The 17275-nt window shown below is 42.9% G+C and overlaps 1 protein-coding gene and 1 long non-coding RNA gene across 6 annotated transcripts in view; one reads left to right on the top strand and one right to left on the bottom strand.

Moving 5' to 3' along the window:
- LOC109528068 (uncharacterized) overlaps positions 1–5725 on the bottom strand; it is a 36228-nt gene extending 30503 nt beyond the window's left edge. For 2 of the 5 annotated variants that reach the window (XR_002170633.1, XR_002170637.1), the window contains exons 1-3: positions 5629–5725; positions 5134–5326; positions 4074–4149 (exon numbers count right to left, since the gene is read on the bottom strand). This is a non-coding gene — a long non-coding RNA (uncharacterized LOC109528068). Of the gene's footprint in view, positions 1–1714; positions 2244–4073; positions 4150–5133; positions 5327–5403; positions 5579–5628 lie in introns of those variants that run through there. The other 3 variants (XR_002170636.1, XR_002170635.1, XR_002170634.1) reach the window with 3 other exon arrangements.
- Positions 5726–7418: 1693 nt separating this feature from the next.
- pard6gb (par-6 family cell polarity regulator gamma b) overlaps positions 7419–17275 on the top strand; it is a 24533-nt gene continuing 14676 nt past the window's right edge. The window contains exons 1-2 of the mRNA XM_019890241.1: positions 7419–7718; positions 10035–10257. Of these exons, the coding sequence (XP_019745800.1) occupies positions 7647–7718; positions 10035–10257 (295 nt within the window). The 5' untranslated portion in view covers positions 7419–7646. The remainder of the gene's footprint in view (positions 7719–10034; positions 10258–17275) is intronic.

Here is a 17275-nt window from a genome sequence, read left to right as displayed (position 1 = left end):
GAGGAGAAACGGGCCTCGGAATCCCTGACACGCGGCGCAGCAGCAGGTGTGAAAGAAGCCACTTGATTTCCTCGGGTGATGGCAAGGAATCAAGCAAAGTAGCCATTTCGAGCCTTGATTACAGACACTCGAGGCACGTTGAATGACGTGTTGGCCTGATTAGGGAGCGCGGCGTGAAAGAGGCGATTTGTGTGTTCGCACCGGATTTGGGAGGAAATTGCCAGTTACGCATTCCGCCACAAACTGGGCCAACGTCGCCTGCTGACAACGCCACATTGTGCAACCGTTTCACACCATTTATGCTCAAAATACTCACTTTTGTACTGGCAGTCACGCGTTTTCTGCTGTAATGATCAGTGAAACATTTTTTCAAATAAATGATATAATAATAAAAATAATGTGTGTGTGTGTGTATATATATATATATATATATATTTTTTTTTAAACCAAATCAAGGAAACACCCAAACACACACTTCTCTACTAATTACAGTCTGTGAAAATTTGCACATTGACAAATGCAGTGCACGAATGCAGTTTTGCCACCTGCTAAATCCTGTCGGCACACGATTAACCCGTTGAGGGACAAGGGTTACTCCAGTGGACAGTTTATCATGTTTACAGGTTACAGGGTGCACGAAAGGGTTAATAGCAGCTACATGCTAATGCCCGCGCAAATGTATTCAAAAGCGGCCGCCGCTTGTGCAAATAGCCGCGCGGCAGCAACGCAGGTTTGACCCTGGGCAAAAGCGCGGCTAGCCTATTAGCGGCGAGCCCGCCCGCCGACGAAAGATTACACGTGTCGCCGGTGTACGCCGACATCCATTTTACATGAGTTCAGCTGACCGCCTGGCGCCTTTCAAGGTTGCTCGCCTCACTTAAGCAGATTTAATTAGGCCAATGTCTTACGGGGTTAATCATTTTCACCCCTCCCGCTCTCGCTTGCCGTGTTTGCCTTAAACACACACGATCGCCCGCGCTGTTCCCTGCCGTTTATCTTGAATGAATCCTTGAAGCAACTTTGTGTGATTTAGGGCGCAGAGTGGAGGGTGGGCTACAGCCGGCCCAGGTTAAGTTGATTAATTAATACGCATGCGGCTTCATTAGCAGGCGAGCCACTTTCATCTATCAAGTCAAGTCTAGATGCATTTACTTGTGGGTACTATTATGCGGCCAAAATGTTTCGGGTGCTCAGACGTGACTTGTGCTAGCGTCACTGGACACCAACAGGTGGACTGCGGGGGTCACGTCAGGTCCGTTAAAAAAAAAAAAAAAAAAAAAAAAAGTGCATCTTAAATTGTCTCTCCCCATTGAAATGAATGCAAGTGTGATGAATTTGTTAACTGTCCCAAAAAAAAAAAAAAAAAGAAAAAAACATTAAAAATTTGGCATTGGAGTGACTTTTGGGGGATTTGCTTCATTTGGTAAAACAAAATCAACTTTAATTTTATTCTAGTTTCTTTATACGCTGACTCCTAAATTCATTCATAAGCGTCAAATGTGCACACCCCAAAAATGTGAAGTAAAACAAAAACTGTACTGGAATTGAGGAAGAAATGCAATCACATTGCCAATGATGAAATTTAATATTTTATATTTACTGTATATTTTCTATCATAACAAAATAACATTTACAGAATTGGCATTTGTAACCTTCCTTAGCCGCTTTAAAAAGATGGTGGATAAATTAAATAGGTCAATTTAAGTAATTTTTAAGTCATTTATTAAGTACATGTGATCATCTAAAATACATGAAATAAATCAAAAAATTGTAAGTCATGTTTTATTTGCCACATTTGCGACTTAATGCATGGCAAAAGTCACCACTTTCCTGGGGCACACAACTGTGAAGAAGGGTTGTTTGTCATGTTTGTTTTGTTTTCAGCCCCAGCTAGAGTGGACGGTGTTTCGCTCCAGCACGCTCACCTGTTCCGCATTTACCAGTCAAGCCTGCCATGTATCTAAGGACTGCCATGTTGTCTACTCTCTGGTCGGATTATTGACCTTGTTCGCGGGAGTGCTTCAAGCATTGTTTTCTAGACCTCTCGTTATTCATAGATTCAAGTATTTTTCCTTATTGCTTTTGAGCTTTGGCTTCATGTGATTAGCTTCTTGACATTTAGTTTGTTAATTTTTGGTGTTTTCCGAGTACCTTACCTCATGCAAGCGCTTTTGTTGATGCATTGCTTCTTCTGGCTCCTTGTGTCCAGCGATTTCTGTTTGTTACTTCGTCGGGGCGCTTTTCTGTCAATAAATATTTTGGTTATTGCACTTTGTTAGAGCCTGCATTTCTGGAATCCCAAATCATTATTTGGTCTGGTCCAGAATCGGACAGTGTTGATCAATAGCAAAAACAATCAAATGAAAAAGGCATGTCATGTTTTTGTTTTTTTTTTGGGACCCCCACTGAGACGATTCCCGCTGACTTTCCTTGTTTCCTTCTCTGCTGGCTGTGAGGGTTCATCAATAAAAATCAATATGGCTCCTTAGTTTTCCGTGTGCATGCAGACGTGAATGGACAAGTGGCGCTAAGCCCTGCCAGTCACATGCTGTTTGTCAAGCTTTGTCAGCAGACAAAAAGAGAGAGCCCAGAGGTAGGGGGGGAGGGGGGGGGCTGCAAGGTGAACGTGCAAAGGCAGTGACGATTGGGAGGGGGGCGGGGGTCATAGTTGGTGGGGTCTCCATGGCGATGATGCAAGTTAGCTAGCGAACACACTCAAAGCCCCCAGAGGAGAGTGACAATGCGAGAAGGCTGGGAGCTCAGCAGCCACAGTGCATTCAGAACATTTATCACACACACACACACACACACACACACACACACACACACACATTATTTGTGTGTGAATGCTGCATAGTCGCAAAAATAAGCAAGCTAATAAGCCACCGTGACAAATGCAAGCAAAAACATTCAAATGGAGTTGAGGTGGGGGGAAGGTTGTGTAAATACAAATGATTATCAATACATAAAAAAAAAAATTAAAAAAAAACAGAACAAAAATCCAGAAGTCGACAACGTATTGTTTTATATCACTTTGAAAAGAATTTGTAGCTAATTTCCTTGTTTTGCTAGTTGAGTAGTTTGCTAGTTTTATTTTTTTCCCCCCAAATATTTTGAAATCTAACTATTAAAAATAAAATGAGATCATTTATTCAGTGAGTGCTGAATTTCAAATACTGTCTGCCTGAACTCAACTTCATGCCAAGTCTAAAATATCATTTTTCACCGTACAACCCTTCAATTGGCACTCCAGCCGACTCTAACATGTGCCCCCCCCGGCCCCCACCACAACGTTCCTGCAAGGTATCCTTTCTTTTCCTTGATTGTGTCAGAGGTCTTATTTTTTGTTTTTGTGGGTAGCGCTAAGATAAGGTGCCCCCTCAGCCTGATTAGGAGCAAAGGCCAGAGTTCAGGGTGCAAAGGGTGACCCCTTATTGCCATGGTAACGTCACAAGCGGAGGAACCAAGGGGTCCATCGAGTCACCCCATGAAACAATATCGAAAGGAGTGTGCGTGGGACTCGGGGGGACTTCACAATAGATCTAAAAAGTCTGCACACCCCTGTTGAAATGCCATGTTTTGGTGGAAAATGAGACCAAAATCAATCATTTGAAACCTTCCCCCGCAGCTTATGTGACCTATAACCTGTACAACTTAATTGGTGGGGGAAAAAAAAAATCAAGAGGGCAAGTAAAAATAAACAAGGGAGAGAATGTGGTTGCATAAGTGTGCACCCCCACTTGCAACTGGGATGTGTCCATCATGAACCAATCACATTCAACTCAGCACACACCTGGCACCATTTCAAGTTCATCCCATATAAACTTCAGATGTGCTAATAGTCTTCTCACTTTCTTTTTTTTTTGGGGGGGGTGACTACTATTGTGTTTCGTTCGTATTTCATTCGTGACCCGCTCCACCTTGAATAAGCACCCAGTTCTAGATGAAGAAAAGCATCCCCAAAACATTGAACTGGCGTGCGTAGACTTTTTATATTCACATTTTATTTCCATATACTCCTAAGTGCGTTTCAACGCCGCCTTGCAGCTTGAGACTCAACTTTTGTAGCTTACCCGCTAAAACGGCTGTAGAGCAACAACAACGCACTCCTCCACCTTCACCCCTATGGTCCTGCGGGGGAGAAAAAATCTGCAAAGAAAGACAAAGAAAAGAGCGATGACATTGGCTTTGATAGCTTCGACAGAGACTCTCTTCATCAGCACACACGGTGGGGGGAGGTTATGCAAAAGCCTCGACGGCAACCACTTCCTGCACACGTGCACACATGGAAATATATATGTGTGTGTGTGTGTGTGTGTGTGTGTGTGTGTGTGTGTGTGTGTGTGTGTGTGTGTGTGTGTGTGTGGAGGGGTGGGGGGTATACCCATCAGATACACACGCAGAGAAACCCACACTTGGAGAGATCAATGAAAGAGCAGCTGATTGAATTTCTAAAATAAATTTAGTTGATTGGTGAGTTAGTTTGTTCTAGAATTCAAAAAGAAAGAACTCAGTCAGTGAGTCGGATACAAATGCAAACAAGACAATAAGCTTTGGGTGCCGTTAGTTAACTCGAGTTAGCTCTCCACAGTGCAGGAGGCCCACTGGGCGTTCGTTTTGCGATTGCGTTGTGGTCCTCTGAGGTCACACAATCGCGATCTCTGTAGTTTATTTATAGGCATTGGAAGTGTAGACAACACAGATACCGTTTTTGTAGACTCAGGGAGCCGTAATCCTGCCCGAGACGTTCTCTCCGCAGCCCATGTGTTAGCGCTACACAGTGATGTCACCACTAATAACGTGAGACTACTGTACAGATATTTCATTTTCAAACTGATCAACAATAATGTTTTTTTTTCAAATAATCATTAACTTTGAGTTTTATGGCAACATCCCAACTTTATCGAAATTGGGTTTGTACTTATAGATATTAGTGACAGGATCCTTGGCTCTTTCCGCTTGTCGAACATGTCCTCCGCACGCCGTCCGCCAGACTCGTTAATGTTTAATGCTCACTCAGGAAGCAGACAGACCCCGCCATTGGCCTCACACATGTACGCGCGCACACACCACCCCTCCTTCATCCCCCTGGCAACACCATCCTCATTACCAGCCTGAGAGTTGACCTCTTACCCCATGCGAGACCAGATGGCTGGTGTTTTCCTTGAGAGGGACAAGCAGGACCCCAGTGGGCAGGCCGGAGTGGCCGCTGGAGTGCTGCTGAATCACAAGCGGCCTGGAGGGCTTTAGGCATCAAAAGGGTCCGGCCAGGATGAGGAGGGACGTGGTGCGATTAAAGCAAAGCAGACATGTCGTCAATGTGTCACTGTGGGAAACATAAAAGGGTGTGAAGGTGAGAGAGGGAAGAAAAGTAGAAATCCCCGGTCCCCTTTAATAGCTTACTTTTATGTCGCAATGGCACCCTGTAGTGGTCAGCTATCAAACTGTCACTAACACAACAGCTGTACAGTATACGTACCACACAAGTGTGTGCTATACCGCCGAAGCACAAGTGAGCATTACTGCCACACCAGAAACTTAAATACGACATTGTTAAGTAAAAATTCAACAAAATTTTGGTTTAAAACATTTTGTACTAGACACGGTGCAAAATGAGAGCACTTTTACCTTGCGTGGTATTTCGGCCTTACTTAAATGACAAAAGCAGGGAAGCCATCAATCAAAAAAACCCACCTAAACTTGTCTCCTCGGACTCCCGTCCTCAGGTGGCTATTTTTTGTTGTTGTTGGGTGCTGTTTGATGACGTTGATTTTGTGCGACACTCGTTTCAGAGGACTATAACTCCCAGATGACTGTTCGAACTTCTCCTTTTCCGCCGAGCGGCCATACAGTACTTTCGAAATAAACACATTGAAAAATCAACCGCCAAAGGCTCGTGCATTTAATTACTTTGCAGCAACGAAACCTAATGACACTTTCGCTATGATTATCATTTGTTTTATGAACGGAAAATGTTGATTCAGGGAGTTTTTTTCAAAGCTTTTTCGTTTTATTGTATTTTGTTATGGAAATTGTTTTTTCAATTTTAATTTGAGTTATTTCGTTACTTTCGTTGACTAAAATAACACTGGCTACAAGTTGATGTCGTGATGTTTCTGCCATTGAAGGGTCATTATATTTTGCTGTATTCGTCAAAGGCAGCCCAACTAAACATTCTACACATGATTGTGAGCAGATGCCTTTCACAAGCCCAGTAATAGTGGTTTGGCTCCCCTTAAACCGTTAACGTTTTGTGGACCCCAAACACAGTCATCATTGGTCATGGAATCGAGTTCAAGTCAAAGGTTGTTATCACTTTGTCACCGGAAGTATCCCGATGTCTACTGTTGACAAAGATAATGAAAACGTGTGTTCTGTTGAAATGACGATCCAAGTAAGGAAACACATGAAGCTGTGAGACAGTTTTTAACTTCTTGGATGGAAAGTTTGACGGCTTCACAAAGTTCTTTGTATGATGTAAGTGTATAATGCTAATGTCGTGATGTGGTTCTCAACTCAAATTGAACTATCACTTGATTCATGACACATTAATAGTTTTGTGGTATGCTTTCTTGTTATTCTCTTGGACCGCTTTTTGGTTTTCATCCAACTTGTCTTTGCTTTGTTTGATCGTTTATTGACACATGCTGGTGAATCTTGTAAACTGCATCCACTTGAGCTCTGAACAGAAAAGTGGCGTTGGTGCACTACCATCAATTGACCACGGCGTAGCGCCATGTGCTTAATTATGATATTTTAAAATTCCGTAAACTGTAAAAAACTGTCGCAAATCAATTCAATATAAAATGATGTACGATCTTTTACAATTTAAAACTTGGAACAATGTAGACCATCATATTATTAAAATAAAGTGAGAATAAAGTGAAATTATATCCTTGTTTATGTATTTAGTTTGAGTCATTAATCAGTACGTGGCAATCTGCCCAATCATCAGCCGTTGTGCTCGAAGGTCGTAAAAACAGTAGTAACGTCAGTTGCTTGAAAAGATGATTCGCAAGAGGACAAAAAATACTTACTACCTTGAAATTATTCCGAGATTATTTTTCACTTTTGCCCGGTTATTTTCTGAAAGTAAGTACTGTAAACGGCGTGAGTCAGTGTGCTGCCGTAAACTTATGTGAAAATGCTGCGTTCATAAACAAGTGTAAATAGGAATATTCACTTTTTTCACTTGCGTGGAAGTTTTTATTCTTTGGTTGATTATTGTATTTCTTCTCTTTAGAAGAATTTAATAAGTTACTGTATCGAGTTTATATCTATTTAATGAATGATCATGGACACGGCACTTGGATTTTTTTCTTTGAAATCGTAATAAACGAGTTACAGTGAAGGCGGCTTTTTTTATTTTTTATTTTATTTTTTTTAGGAGAGCTGACGTCATTTCAAAACTTAAACCAAGCCTCTTAAACTCCACCCGGCGAGTTGCTCTTCACCTTTTCTGCAGGAAAGTCGCCTTCTCAAAGGCGGAGTCGAGTTTTAGTCCGATTTTAAAGAAGGCTTTTGGGAGCGGAAATAATCTAAAGAAACACACCCGAAGGACTTCATTGCATTTGGGAGCCCCCTTTTCAGCGGGCACAAGTTTTCCTTTCCTCATCTGTTCGTGTGTGTTTTTAAAACTACCAAAAATGAACCGGAGCTTTAATCGGTCTCAACCACTGCGGAACGTGGATCTTAACGCCGTGGAGGTGAAAAGCAAGGTGGGTGAGATTGAATTGTTTGTTATGATCGCTGAAATGTTTGTTTGGCGTTAAAAGCCGAAATGCGATAACTTGATTCCGAGTAGGCATAGAAAATGTATTTATTTGCACTGGAAAGCTTATTTTTAGTCCTTATTTGACGTACTGCATTCATTTTTTGCAAATTTTAACCTGATTTCGAGCTGGGAAATGTGAATATATAATTTTCCAGAATTTAGAGAGTATTTCAGTTTGAATGCCATGTGTCAAATTATTGTACATTGTTCTGAGTTCAAATAACCTTGTTGTTTTGGACGCTGACTGACAAAAGAGATGAACCATGAAAAGTAACCAAATTGGCTGAGTTTGGGGGATTATCGATTTTTGTGCAGTTGCATCCGATGTTGATAGTTTTTTATCATCGTAGCGTGACTGAAGCGCATCCACTGTATCGTGATAACCACTGATATGGCTGGCAAAAAGCACATTGCGCGTTTTCTTCGGCAAATCAATATTGCTATGTCTATGATACATATATACATTTCCAATATCACGAGCTTGTCAAATCGGCCGTATTGTGCTACATGATTTAGCACAATACGGCCGATGATGATCAGATGTAGCCTACATCTGATCATCATTATCACACTCGTGATGAGATAAAATTAACAGATCTCTTGCCATTATTACTAATTGTCACTATTATGATACCACAACAATACTCTTGTTCAAATATTGCGGAAATTTGGCTTTGCAATTTCTTCAGTTACTCTGACGTATCATGTTATCACTGGTCAAATATCAAAGTATTGAGTTTTATTCAATTAAAATTACTATCAAATAAACTTGTGTTTGGTGGGATGTTGATGCCACGACTTTGATTTACGTAGATTTTCAAAAACAATTGATTATTAGGAAACATCACTGGAACCCAACTAATTTATTTTATTTGATTTAGTAGAGATGGCCATCGCAAAATAACTCGCCCTTCCATATGATTATGGGTGGTTAGTCACAGAGTACACACACACTTAAAATTTTTTTCGAAAATGATACGATACACCCTGATAGTTATGTAACTGAATATCCACCATACAATATCCTTGCGATACTATTCAGAAAAAAAAAAACAACAGTATCATGTCACAGCAAGTGCACAATCGTTGATATCTTTGAAGAAAACGCATCTTCAACAACACTTGTGAGGAGGTGCGCTTGACCTCCACCCACCCAAATGTGGACTCTTGCATGCAATTCCAAGGCAATGAGGAAGCTGCTTGAAAACTGGTTTGTTGGAGATAAAAGTGAATCTCCCATCGTAATTTGCCATGAAAAACGGAAGACAAGCCCGCAGGGGGCAAACGTGCCTGAACATGACGTGATTAATGTTCAACTGAAGGATGCATCACTCCCAGGTGTTACATCACCAGCTATCCTACATTCGGACTAGTTTACGGCTATGAAGGCTGTGATGTGATGGATTCAATTTTTTTAACCTCAAATGGTTTAAAAAAAAAAAAACACAATTTCAGACTGTGAGTTTTCTTTCCTGACATAGATCTCACCTGTGCTTTTTGTCCAGTAACTCAATTATCGCGAGATCCCCGTATTGTGATGTCAGATATCATTGACAAAATATTGTGTGAATATTCCATCGTGTGTCATGTATGTAGTAGATACAGAATAATATCATACTGTACAGGGAGTTTTCATTTACTTTGTAGATAATGGTTTTGTTGCAATAGTATGCATCGTACTACCATTGGTATCGTCTGAAAAATATCAGAATCGTATTTTATAAGTGATATGTGTAGGAGGAGATGTATCATGATACCATTGATATCCTTGGAATTCGTGTGTGTGTGTGTGTGTGTGTGTGTGTGTGTGTGTGTGTGTGTGTGTGTGTGTGTGTGTGTGTGTATAAATTGGTTATATGATTCTTGCGTAATTGTGCAAACAAAATAGCACTCATTTTATACTACTCCCGTGTCTCTTCTGTTCCTTTAATGTTAGCTTGTTCCTGTAATGGTGCATTATTTTGGTTTAGCGAGGCGTGCCTTTGTACCTCAACGTGGCATCTCTCGCCTTTGCTCCGAGGTCTATGAGTCACATGATGACCTGGCCGAAACCTTCACTTGTGGCTTGTCTGTTTGTTCTTGTGTGCGTAAGACAGCTCAAAATGAAGCTATTTGATTGTTCAGTGAACTCAGGCTGAAGGAAATTTGTAAAGTGTAAATTAGCTCATTTTTTTATTTAATTGGACTTGTCTCCCCTGTTTTTAAAACAAAAACAAAAAAAAAAATTCTTTCTTTTAAGCTTGTCTTTCAATCGTTTCAGTATGGCGCCGAGTTCCGCCGCTTCTCGGTGGACCGCCTCAAGCCAGGCAAGTTCGAGGAGTTCTACAAGCTCATCCTGCACATCCACCGCATCGCCAACATGGAGGTGATGATCGGGTACGCCGACGTGCACGGAGACCTGCTGCCTATCAATAATGATGACAACTTCTGCAAGGCCGTGTCCACTGCGCACCCCCTGCTGAGGATCTTCATACAGAGACAAGGTAAAGTCCACGAGGAGCTATTGTGCGGTATGCTGGAGGAAAACCTTCTACAGTACATGACGATATGTGACTAAAGGAAACTCTGTTAAGAAGTTGGAACAATATTTTGCCAAAGATTTTGTGACCTAAAAGATTGATATCGGCGCGATATCATCTACTACACGGTGAAGTGCTCAGGCTTTGCACGCGCTACAGTTGTCAAACTGCACCGTTATCATAACTTGATCATGGTATATTGATACTATATCGCAGGGGTGTCAAACTCATTTTTGTCACAGGCCACATTTTAGTTACCATTTTCCTTGCAGGCCCATTATGACTGAAACCATATAAAGAAGTCAAGAATAAATGTTCGTTCACCTATTGTTTAAGTTACTGGAATGAGGGTTTTGGGAACAAGAAAATGCTTAGAGTATCACTCTTATTTATTACAAATGAGAATTTTACATTTTGGTCGATTTTAGCAAGCATCATGAAAGTTGCCATCTTTGATTTGCTTTCGTGGTCCACAGAAAATGATGTGGTGGGCCAGATCTGGCTCGCAGGCCTTGGGTTTGACACCTGTCCTATATCAGGACCGATGATGACACAGTATGACATTTAGTCCGAACCTTCGCATGGCCATTGATTTTCATCATTTAGATTTGATCGTACAAGCAGTCAACTTTTGAAAAGAAAACATTTATCGCATTAAATGCATCTTGGCTTGGAATAGCTGCACTGGACCAAAGTTGAGTTTCCCGTTGGAATATTTCCTAATCCAATTAGTCGGGCCTTTTTGTTTACCTCATGTGAGACTTCGTGTGTGTGTGTGTGTGTGTGTGTGTGTGTGTGTGTGTGTGTGTGTGTGTGTGTGTGTGTGTGCGCGCGCGCGCGTGCGTGCGTGTTTAATGCCCTCTGATTGGCTGGATGTTTCTGTCTGCCCAGTTAAGCCCTGTGTCTTATCCAAAGGAAGGACACGCACGCACACACGCACGCACAACCCCATAGAAATCAGGTCATTGAGCAAAGCTTGTATCCTGGCATACCAGACATTACTGGAGGACAAAAGATCGGAATGAAAAGCGAGCCTCCCTCCGTTTGCGTGCGTGTGCGCGTATATAAAGACGACACCCCATCAGCCGAGTGGGAACTACTCGTCTTATTGCCCACCCGTTGATGTCGACGTTAAAAAGAAAAAAACATGTGAGTGTGAATGGCGGCCCGCTAACTAGCCTGACAACGAGTATGCAAATGAGCCCCGGTATACCAATGTGCTTGATTAATATTAATTTTCCAGCACTCTCAAAGCTAGTCAGTCAGCTGAAACTACCACACAATGTGCAAAAGTTCTGCTTCGACTTTATCACTACCGTTTCTTTCTTTCTCTCTCTCTCTCACACACACACACACACACACACACACACACACACACACACACAGCCCAGAAAAAAGTACAAGTAGCGTGAGAGCGGTCCACTTTTCCGGAGACACTGAAAAATGTGGAAAGTGTAAAAGCCGTCTTTTGACATGTCGGAGGTGGTCTGCACGCCAACCCTGAGCCCTCCATTGTGATGACCTGGACGAGTGGCACTGGCTGACACCGCCATCTCACACACACACACGCACACCCCTGATGCATGAGGTAGTCATACACTTTTGGCACACACACACACACACACACACACACACACACACACACACACACACACACACACGGGCGCGCGCCTCTTTGTTAAACGTCTAACAATGCAACAATGCGCTGCACTGACGACTCAAGATGCCCCAGCATCCTCCGTCACTGTGACATCACAATAAAAATTGGGGCCAATTGGAAAACACGCTTACTGGGCGGTCACTTGTCCAAATCAAAAAAAAAAAAAAAAAAATTTTTTTTTTCTTTCACATGGTGTCAAACACTCCAAACTTCAATCTGTTTCCCGCTTGAGATCACACGCTTATCTTCTCGTCTTTCATCAAGAAGGGATGCCATTGTTGGGGAGATCAGAGGCACACGCGCCGGCTAAAAGGATACCTGTTGCTACCCCGCGGTGGGGGGATAATGGAAGACAACAAAGAAAGTGCGTCAGTGGCTGATCAGACAGTGAGCCCTGGATAAAAGACCATAGCTGGCTTTTAACCGCTTTGACTCACTCAAAAGCCGAAAAAAAAGTAACCAGCCAGTTCTGAGTTATGTCATCGGATCAATAAATACCCAAGGAAAGTCCAAATACCTGAAAGGTCTACTGAAGTACATTGTTTTTTTTTACTGTACTATTCCCAAAATGGCCCTCACGGCTCATAGGTTTCATCTCCTCGAGTAAATAAACATCCCTAGCCTACATTTGCGGCTATGGAATACAGTAATCCCTCGTTTATCGCGGTTAATGGGGACCAAAACCACCCGCGATGAAGGAAAATCCGCGAAGTCGAGTCCAATTAACATAAACAGGTAAAAAAAAAAAAAACAATGATTTTTTTTTTTAAGTCCGCAAACAGTCCGCGAGAAGCTGCAAAACAACAGCGAGTCACATAGAGTAATATGTACAGTACTGTACTCCATGTATATTAAAAAAAATAATCATAATAACAATAATTTTTTTTTTTAATGTTTGAAAAAAATCTGCGATGCACTGAACCCGCGATAAACGAACCGCGAAGTAGCGAGGGATCACTGTACTTACTTCCATTGGTTTGCTTTTTTGCGATGCAAAACATGTGGCTTTGTGTAACCAGCATGAAAAAGGCTAACTAACCTTTTTCCCCGTCTGCGTGCTTGTTTGCATGCATTCACGAGCACGTCCGCCTCAACTTTCAAGTGGAGCCAGTCTGCGTTGCGCCAAAAAAAGGAATACCGGCGCGATGCCACCGCCCCACAAGCGCGTCAGCCGCAAAAATGTTGCGGAGCGCTAAAATGACGTGTTGTGATTACTGGCTTGATGAGGAAGAGCGCAAATGGTGAGAAGAGTGGCACCGTCACAGTGGGATGAGCAGGCTCTTTGTTTTCCTGACGCATTTCGTAATTCATCCGGCTAAAAGAGCAGCGCGTGACGCCTTTGCGTGAATTTGTTTGACGTTGTTGTTCAGTTTCGATGACAAATCCCTGTAAATTGGGACGTGGCCGTATGAGGGCGGGCTGCCTACGTTTGTTTATTTTGGGCCGAAATTAACAGGGGACAGGAAGCTAATCTAACCCAGATCCATTTGGCCCAAAGGCTTCCTAGCTCATTGCGGCAGACTAAAGGCATAAAAGGTGACATGAATGAGCAGTTTTCAAAGTAACTTGGTCCAAATATAGTACCCCCCCCCCCAAAAATGTGCCTGCATGTGTCAATAATTGATACCTTAGAACAATCTTAAAAACACCACGGTATCCGTCAAACTGAAGAAAACTCTAAAGTCCACGATTGGGATTATTTTCCCAATGATATTAGCGGTATCAACACTAACAAGAGTGTGATCATCGTCGCGGCAGAAAGAAAATCCATCATCATTTCCATCTAACCGAAGAAAATTCTTGTAATATTGTGATCTTTTCTCAACGGTATCAGTCATCCCACCATACAGGCATTGTGCAATCACGAATATCATGTAAAGAAAACCCGTTTATGGGATGCGCTGATATCGAGCCACCTGAAGAGAAAACGCGATACGATGTTGCGCCCAGTTGACGTCATTGCAATATTTTGAGAATGACGCCATAATAAGATACCTCTGTGAGCAACAACACTGCACAAAAAGCCTTTGAGGGCAAGATAAACGCCACTACACAGTTTCCCACATGACGACGTTAGCAAAAGTGCGCAGGCGTTGCGGCCAACATTCCCGTCTTAATTAAGACTCCACACACCTTCCAGTTAATGCCCGTCTCTTATTGTAAATGGCGTCTCGTTATCTAATCAGAAAGACGCCGTCGGGTGTTGGCGTCGAGAGAAGCAACACATCAATTATCTCATATACGGGCTAGATAGCTTTGCGTCACCCTTCATCTTAAAATATTTTAGCCTTCCGCTTCTACGTTGGGTGTAGAAGAACTTGGGACCGGAGATTTTCTGATGCGTTAATCCACACAGCATCTATCCTGATCCTCCGCGATAACAAACGATACCGAGCCAGTTCGCAGATATGGTTTTGCCCAAGCAAAACACCGCCGCTTGTTTTGCTAGCTCCGGTTAGCGCCGGGGAGCCGCACGGTTGAGCTCCGATTAAACTTTCAACAAAGGGAAGAGACGGGGTGGCTGAATGTTTACGTAAACAGAGCGGCAAGGCCAAAGACAATCGGAAAGATTGATAAGAAAAGAAAAAAAATGGAAGCAAGTGCAGATGAGCGGACCAAACTGCTGTTGCTTAACTTTGCAACCGAACGCAGCTGCTCTGGGATCAAACAAAATTCACGGGAGCCAGCGCAGTGAAGCCAGTCCAAGTTTTAGTTGATACTCGGGCAACAGCAGAAACATCACTGGAGACATGTTGGGTTTTTTTGGTGGGGGTGGGGGGGGGGGTCAGCATTGCATTGCATAAGAGCCTGACCTTCATGTGACTGTTTAACTGACAGAAGAGCCAAGAGGAAGCGCTAAATGTTTTCGCAGCCTCCCTCCATCTTTGATTTCATAACACAAAAACAAAAAGTACGACTGATTCAACGTTTGTCCTGAAAGTGTCAAGTGGATTCAGAGATTTGTATCTTGAAGATGGTGGCCGAAAACAAGCGCAAAGACTGAAGTGGAAAAAAAAGTCATGTCCAAATGATGATAAGCGCCCATTTGTTGCACTTCGATCGCCAGGAGTTATTATTATTTCCTTTCTGAAGCACGAAAAGAGCGCAGGTAGACATCCAATTTCCTCTGGGTAGGGATGTTAGCTTACTTGTCTTGGACCCAACTTGTTTTTGTTCCGTACATTCCCATCATATTATCTTCTGTTTTGTTGGCGTCATTGTCGGTGTACGCTGGCGCGCACCGCCGGGTTTTAGCGTGTCCTTTTGTGCGCGCTTGCGGACGCGGCCAACCGGTGTACGTCTGGCCTCTCCGTGTATGCCAAAGGGCTCGTGTGAATTTGCGCTTGTGTCCACACAAGCTGGATGTCGGGGGAGGGGCATCGGGAATTTCTGGAAAAATAGGGGCCTTTTTCCCCAAACGGTCGGTAGATTTCCGGGCCGGTGCTGGCCGTACGGCCCGCACCTCCGCCGCCGACTACGTTTCGGCACAAGTCGACGACAACTTTGAATCTCTACAAAACTCCTGTCGTGCTTTGTTGCTTTTTTTGCATGTTGGAAGCCTCTGAGGGGATGATTAACTCGCATGCCCGCCATACCACGATGAGAGTGAAGGCCGTCTTTCCTCATACCAGGCATGGGAATGCGATGACTCTTGGTTCCATCTGATTAGAGGTTGTGGTGTCCCTTAAGCAGGCGTTCCTGTTTTGTTTTTTTCTATTTATAGTCGCGTTCAAGTTATGAAAGATAATGACCAGTTCTTGACATCGGGTACGTAAGAGGCCAGGCACTGTAGCCTCTTTATTTTATATCGCTGTTGTGTGTGAACCGCGACATGGATGACAAACATAATGTGACAAGGTGTTTAATTCACTTCCGTCCTGTTTTATTCGAGGACTGAAACAGTGTAGCGCTTGGAACGCCTGGAAATGTGACGTTTAATTGTACAACCTATAAAACGACTTGTTCTGTGAATCTTTTTTTTAATTTAGTGTTTTGTTGTTTTTCTATTTCCATTTGGGCTGACTTGAATGCCTTTATTTTTTTCACTTAAGTAATGGTTAGCTGTGCTAAAATGTTACTTCCAACAATGCCCGTACGATACTTTAAAGTTTTGTGGCATACCGCAGCTGCTTGAAGCTCAAAAGGACACGGCTGTGAAGCCAGTCTGAGTTCTTTGTTGGTTCTTGGGCAGGAGCAGGATTTTCTGGTGTGTCCAGTATTTGAAGGTGCTACCGATTTGCAGTGAAACGTCCGAGGATATCCTTTGGGAACTCCTACTTAAGTCTGATTTTTGGATAGATGAAGAGTTAAGCCCAGAGGTATCGTGGCAAGCAAAACTCTCATGCCTTTGGCTCACCTCATCTGTCTGACCCCCCTCCCAACCTCCTCAAGGACTTTGCTACCCAAAGAGACAGACACTAGAGCTTAAGCGTGAGTCAGTTGTCAAAGCCTACGTCTGCAGACAGTCCCGAGTGGAAGCAAGAGCAGCCAGGAAGAAAGGTCGAGGAACAGCTCCCGCATTTTTATCACTCCTGGGGGGTTGAACAGGGCGAAAGGGCGGATTACGCCCTAAACTGGTCACCAGCTCGTAGCAGGGCACACATAGAGGCGAACAACGATACACACGCTCATCCACAACGTCACCGAGCGGGAAGCGATTCCACGCTGCCTGCACGCAAGTCAGGCGAGTGTTAGAAAATCTTTTCTAAATAGATTTCAGAATCCAGTGAAACTCCTCTACAACGAAACCTACATGGGCGAAAATACCCCCTAGTGTGAAAAAATGTTCATGCATGAAAGCCGTTCCCACTTTTCCGCTCCCCATATGACGAAAAGTCCCCTTGTTCCGTTATACGAAATCTTTTTCTCTGCTCTTGCCTCGCAACGAGATTCACTACAATGAAAACAAGCCTTCCGCAAAAGTCTAATCCAACCTCAGCATGCCACAGCGACCTCTACTGCTTCATTCGGAAGCGGCAACAGCAACCACCACACTGGTTTACACATGCACAGTAGTCCAGGAAATATTTGTTATTAAGTTTCAGATGCATTATGAACGTTGCATTGCTAAAATGGCTACGAAATGGACATTTGCAGACCAAGGAGTTAAGAAAAGAAAAGCATTCACATTTGAAGACAGGATAAAAGTAATAAAAATGAAAGCTGGAGGAAGCAAAGTAAAACACATTATGCAAGAAATTGATGTAAGTGAAAGCGAATGCTGATCGTAAATTTCGCAATTTCGTTCCCGTTTTTTTCTTTCTACACTGGCTATATGAAGTGTCAAATAAGTGTATGCTCATATTTATGCACTACGTATTG

The sequence above is a fragment of the Hippocampus comes genome, unplaced genomic scaffold (assembly GCF_001891065.2).
Source record: "Hippocampus comes isolate QL1 unplaced genomic scaffold, H_comes_QL1_v1.1 scaffold71, whole genome shotgun sequence".
Classification (NCBI taxonomy): Eukaryota; Metazoa; Chordata; class Actinopteri; order Syngnathiformes; family Syngnathidae; genus Hippocampus; species Hippocampus comes.
Note: the sequence above shows the minus strand (reverse complement) of the source record. Positions and strands in the feature narration are given on the sequence as shown.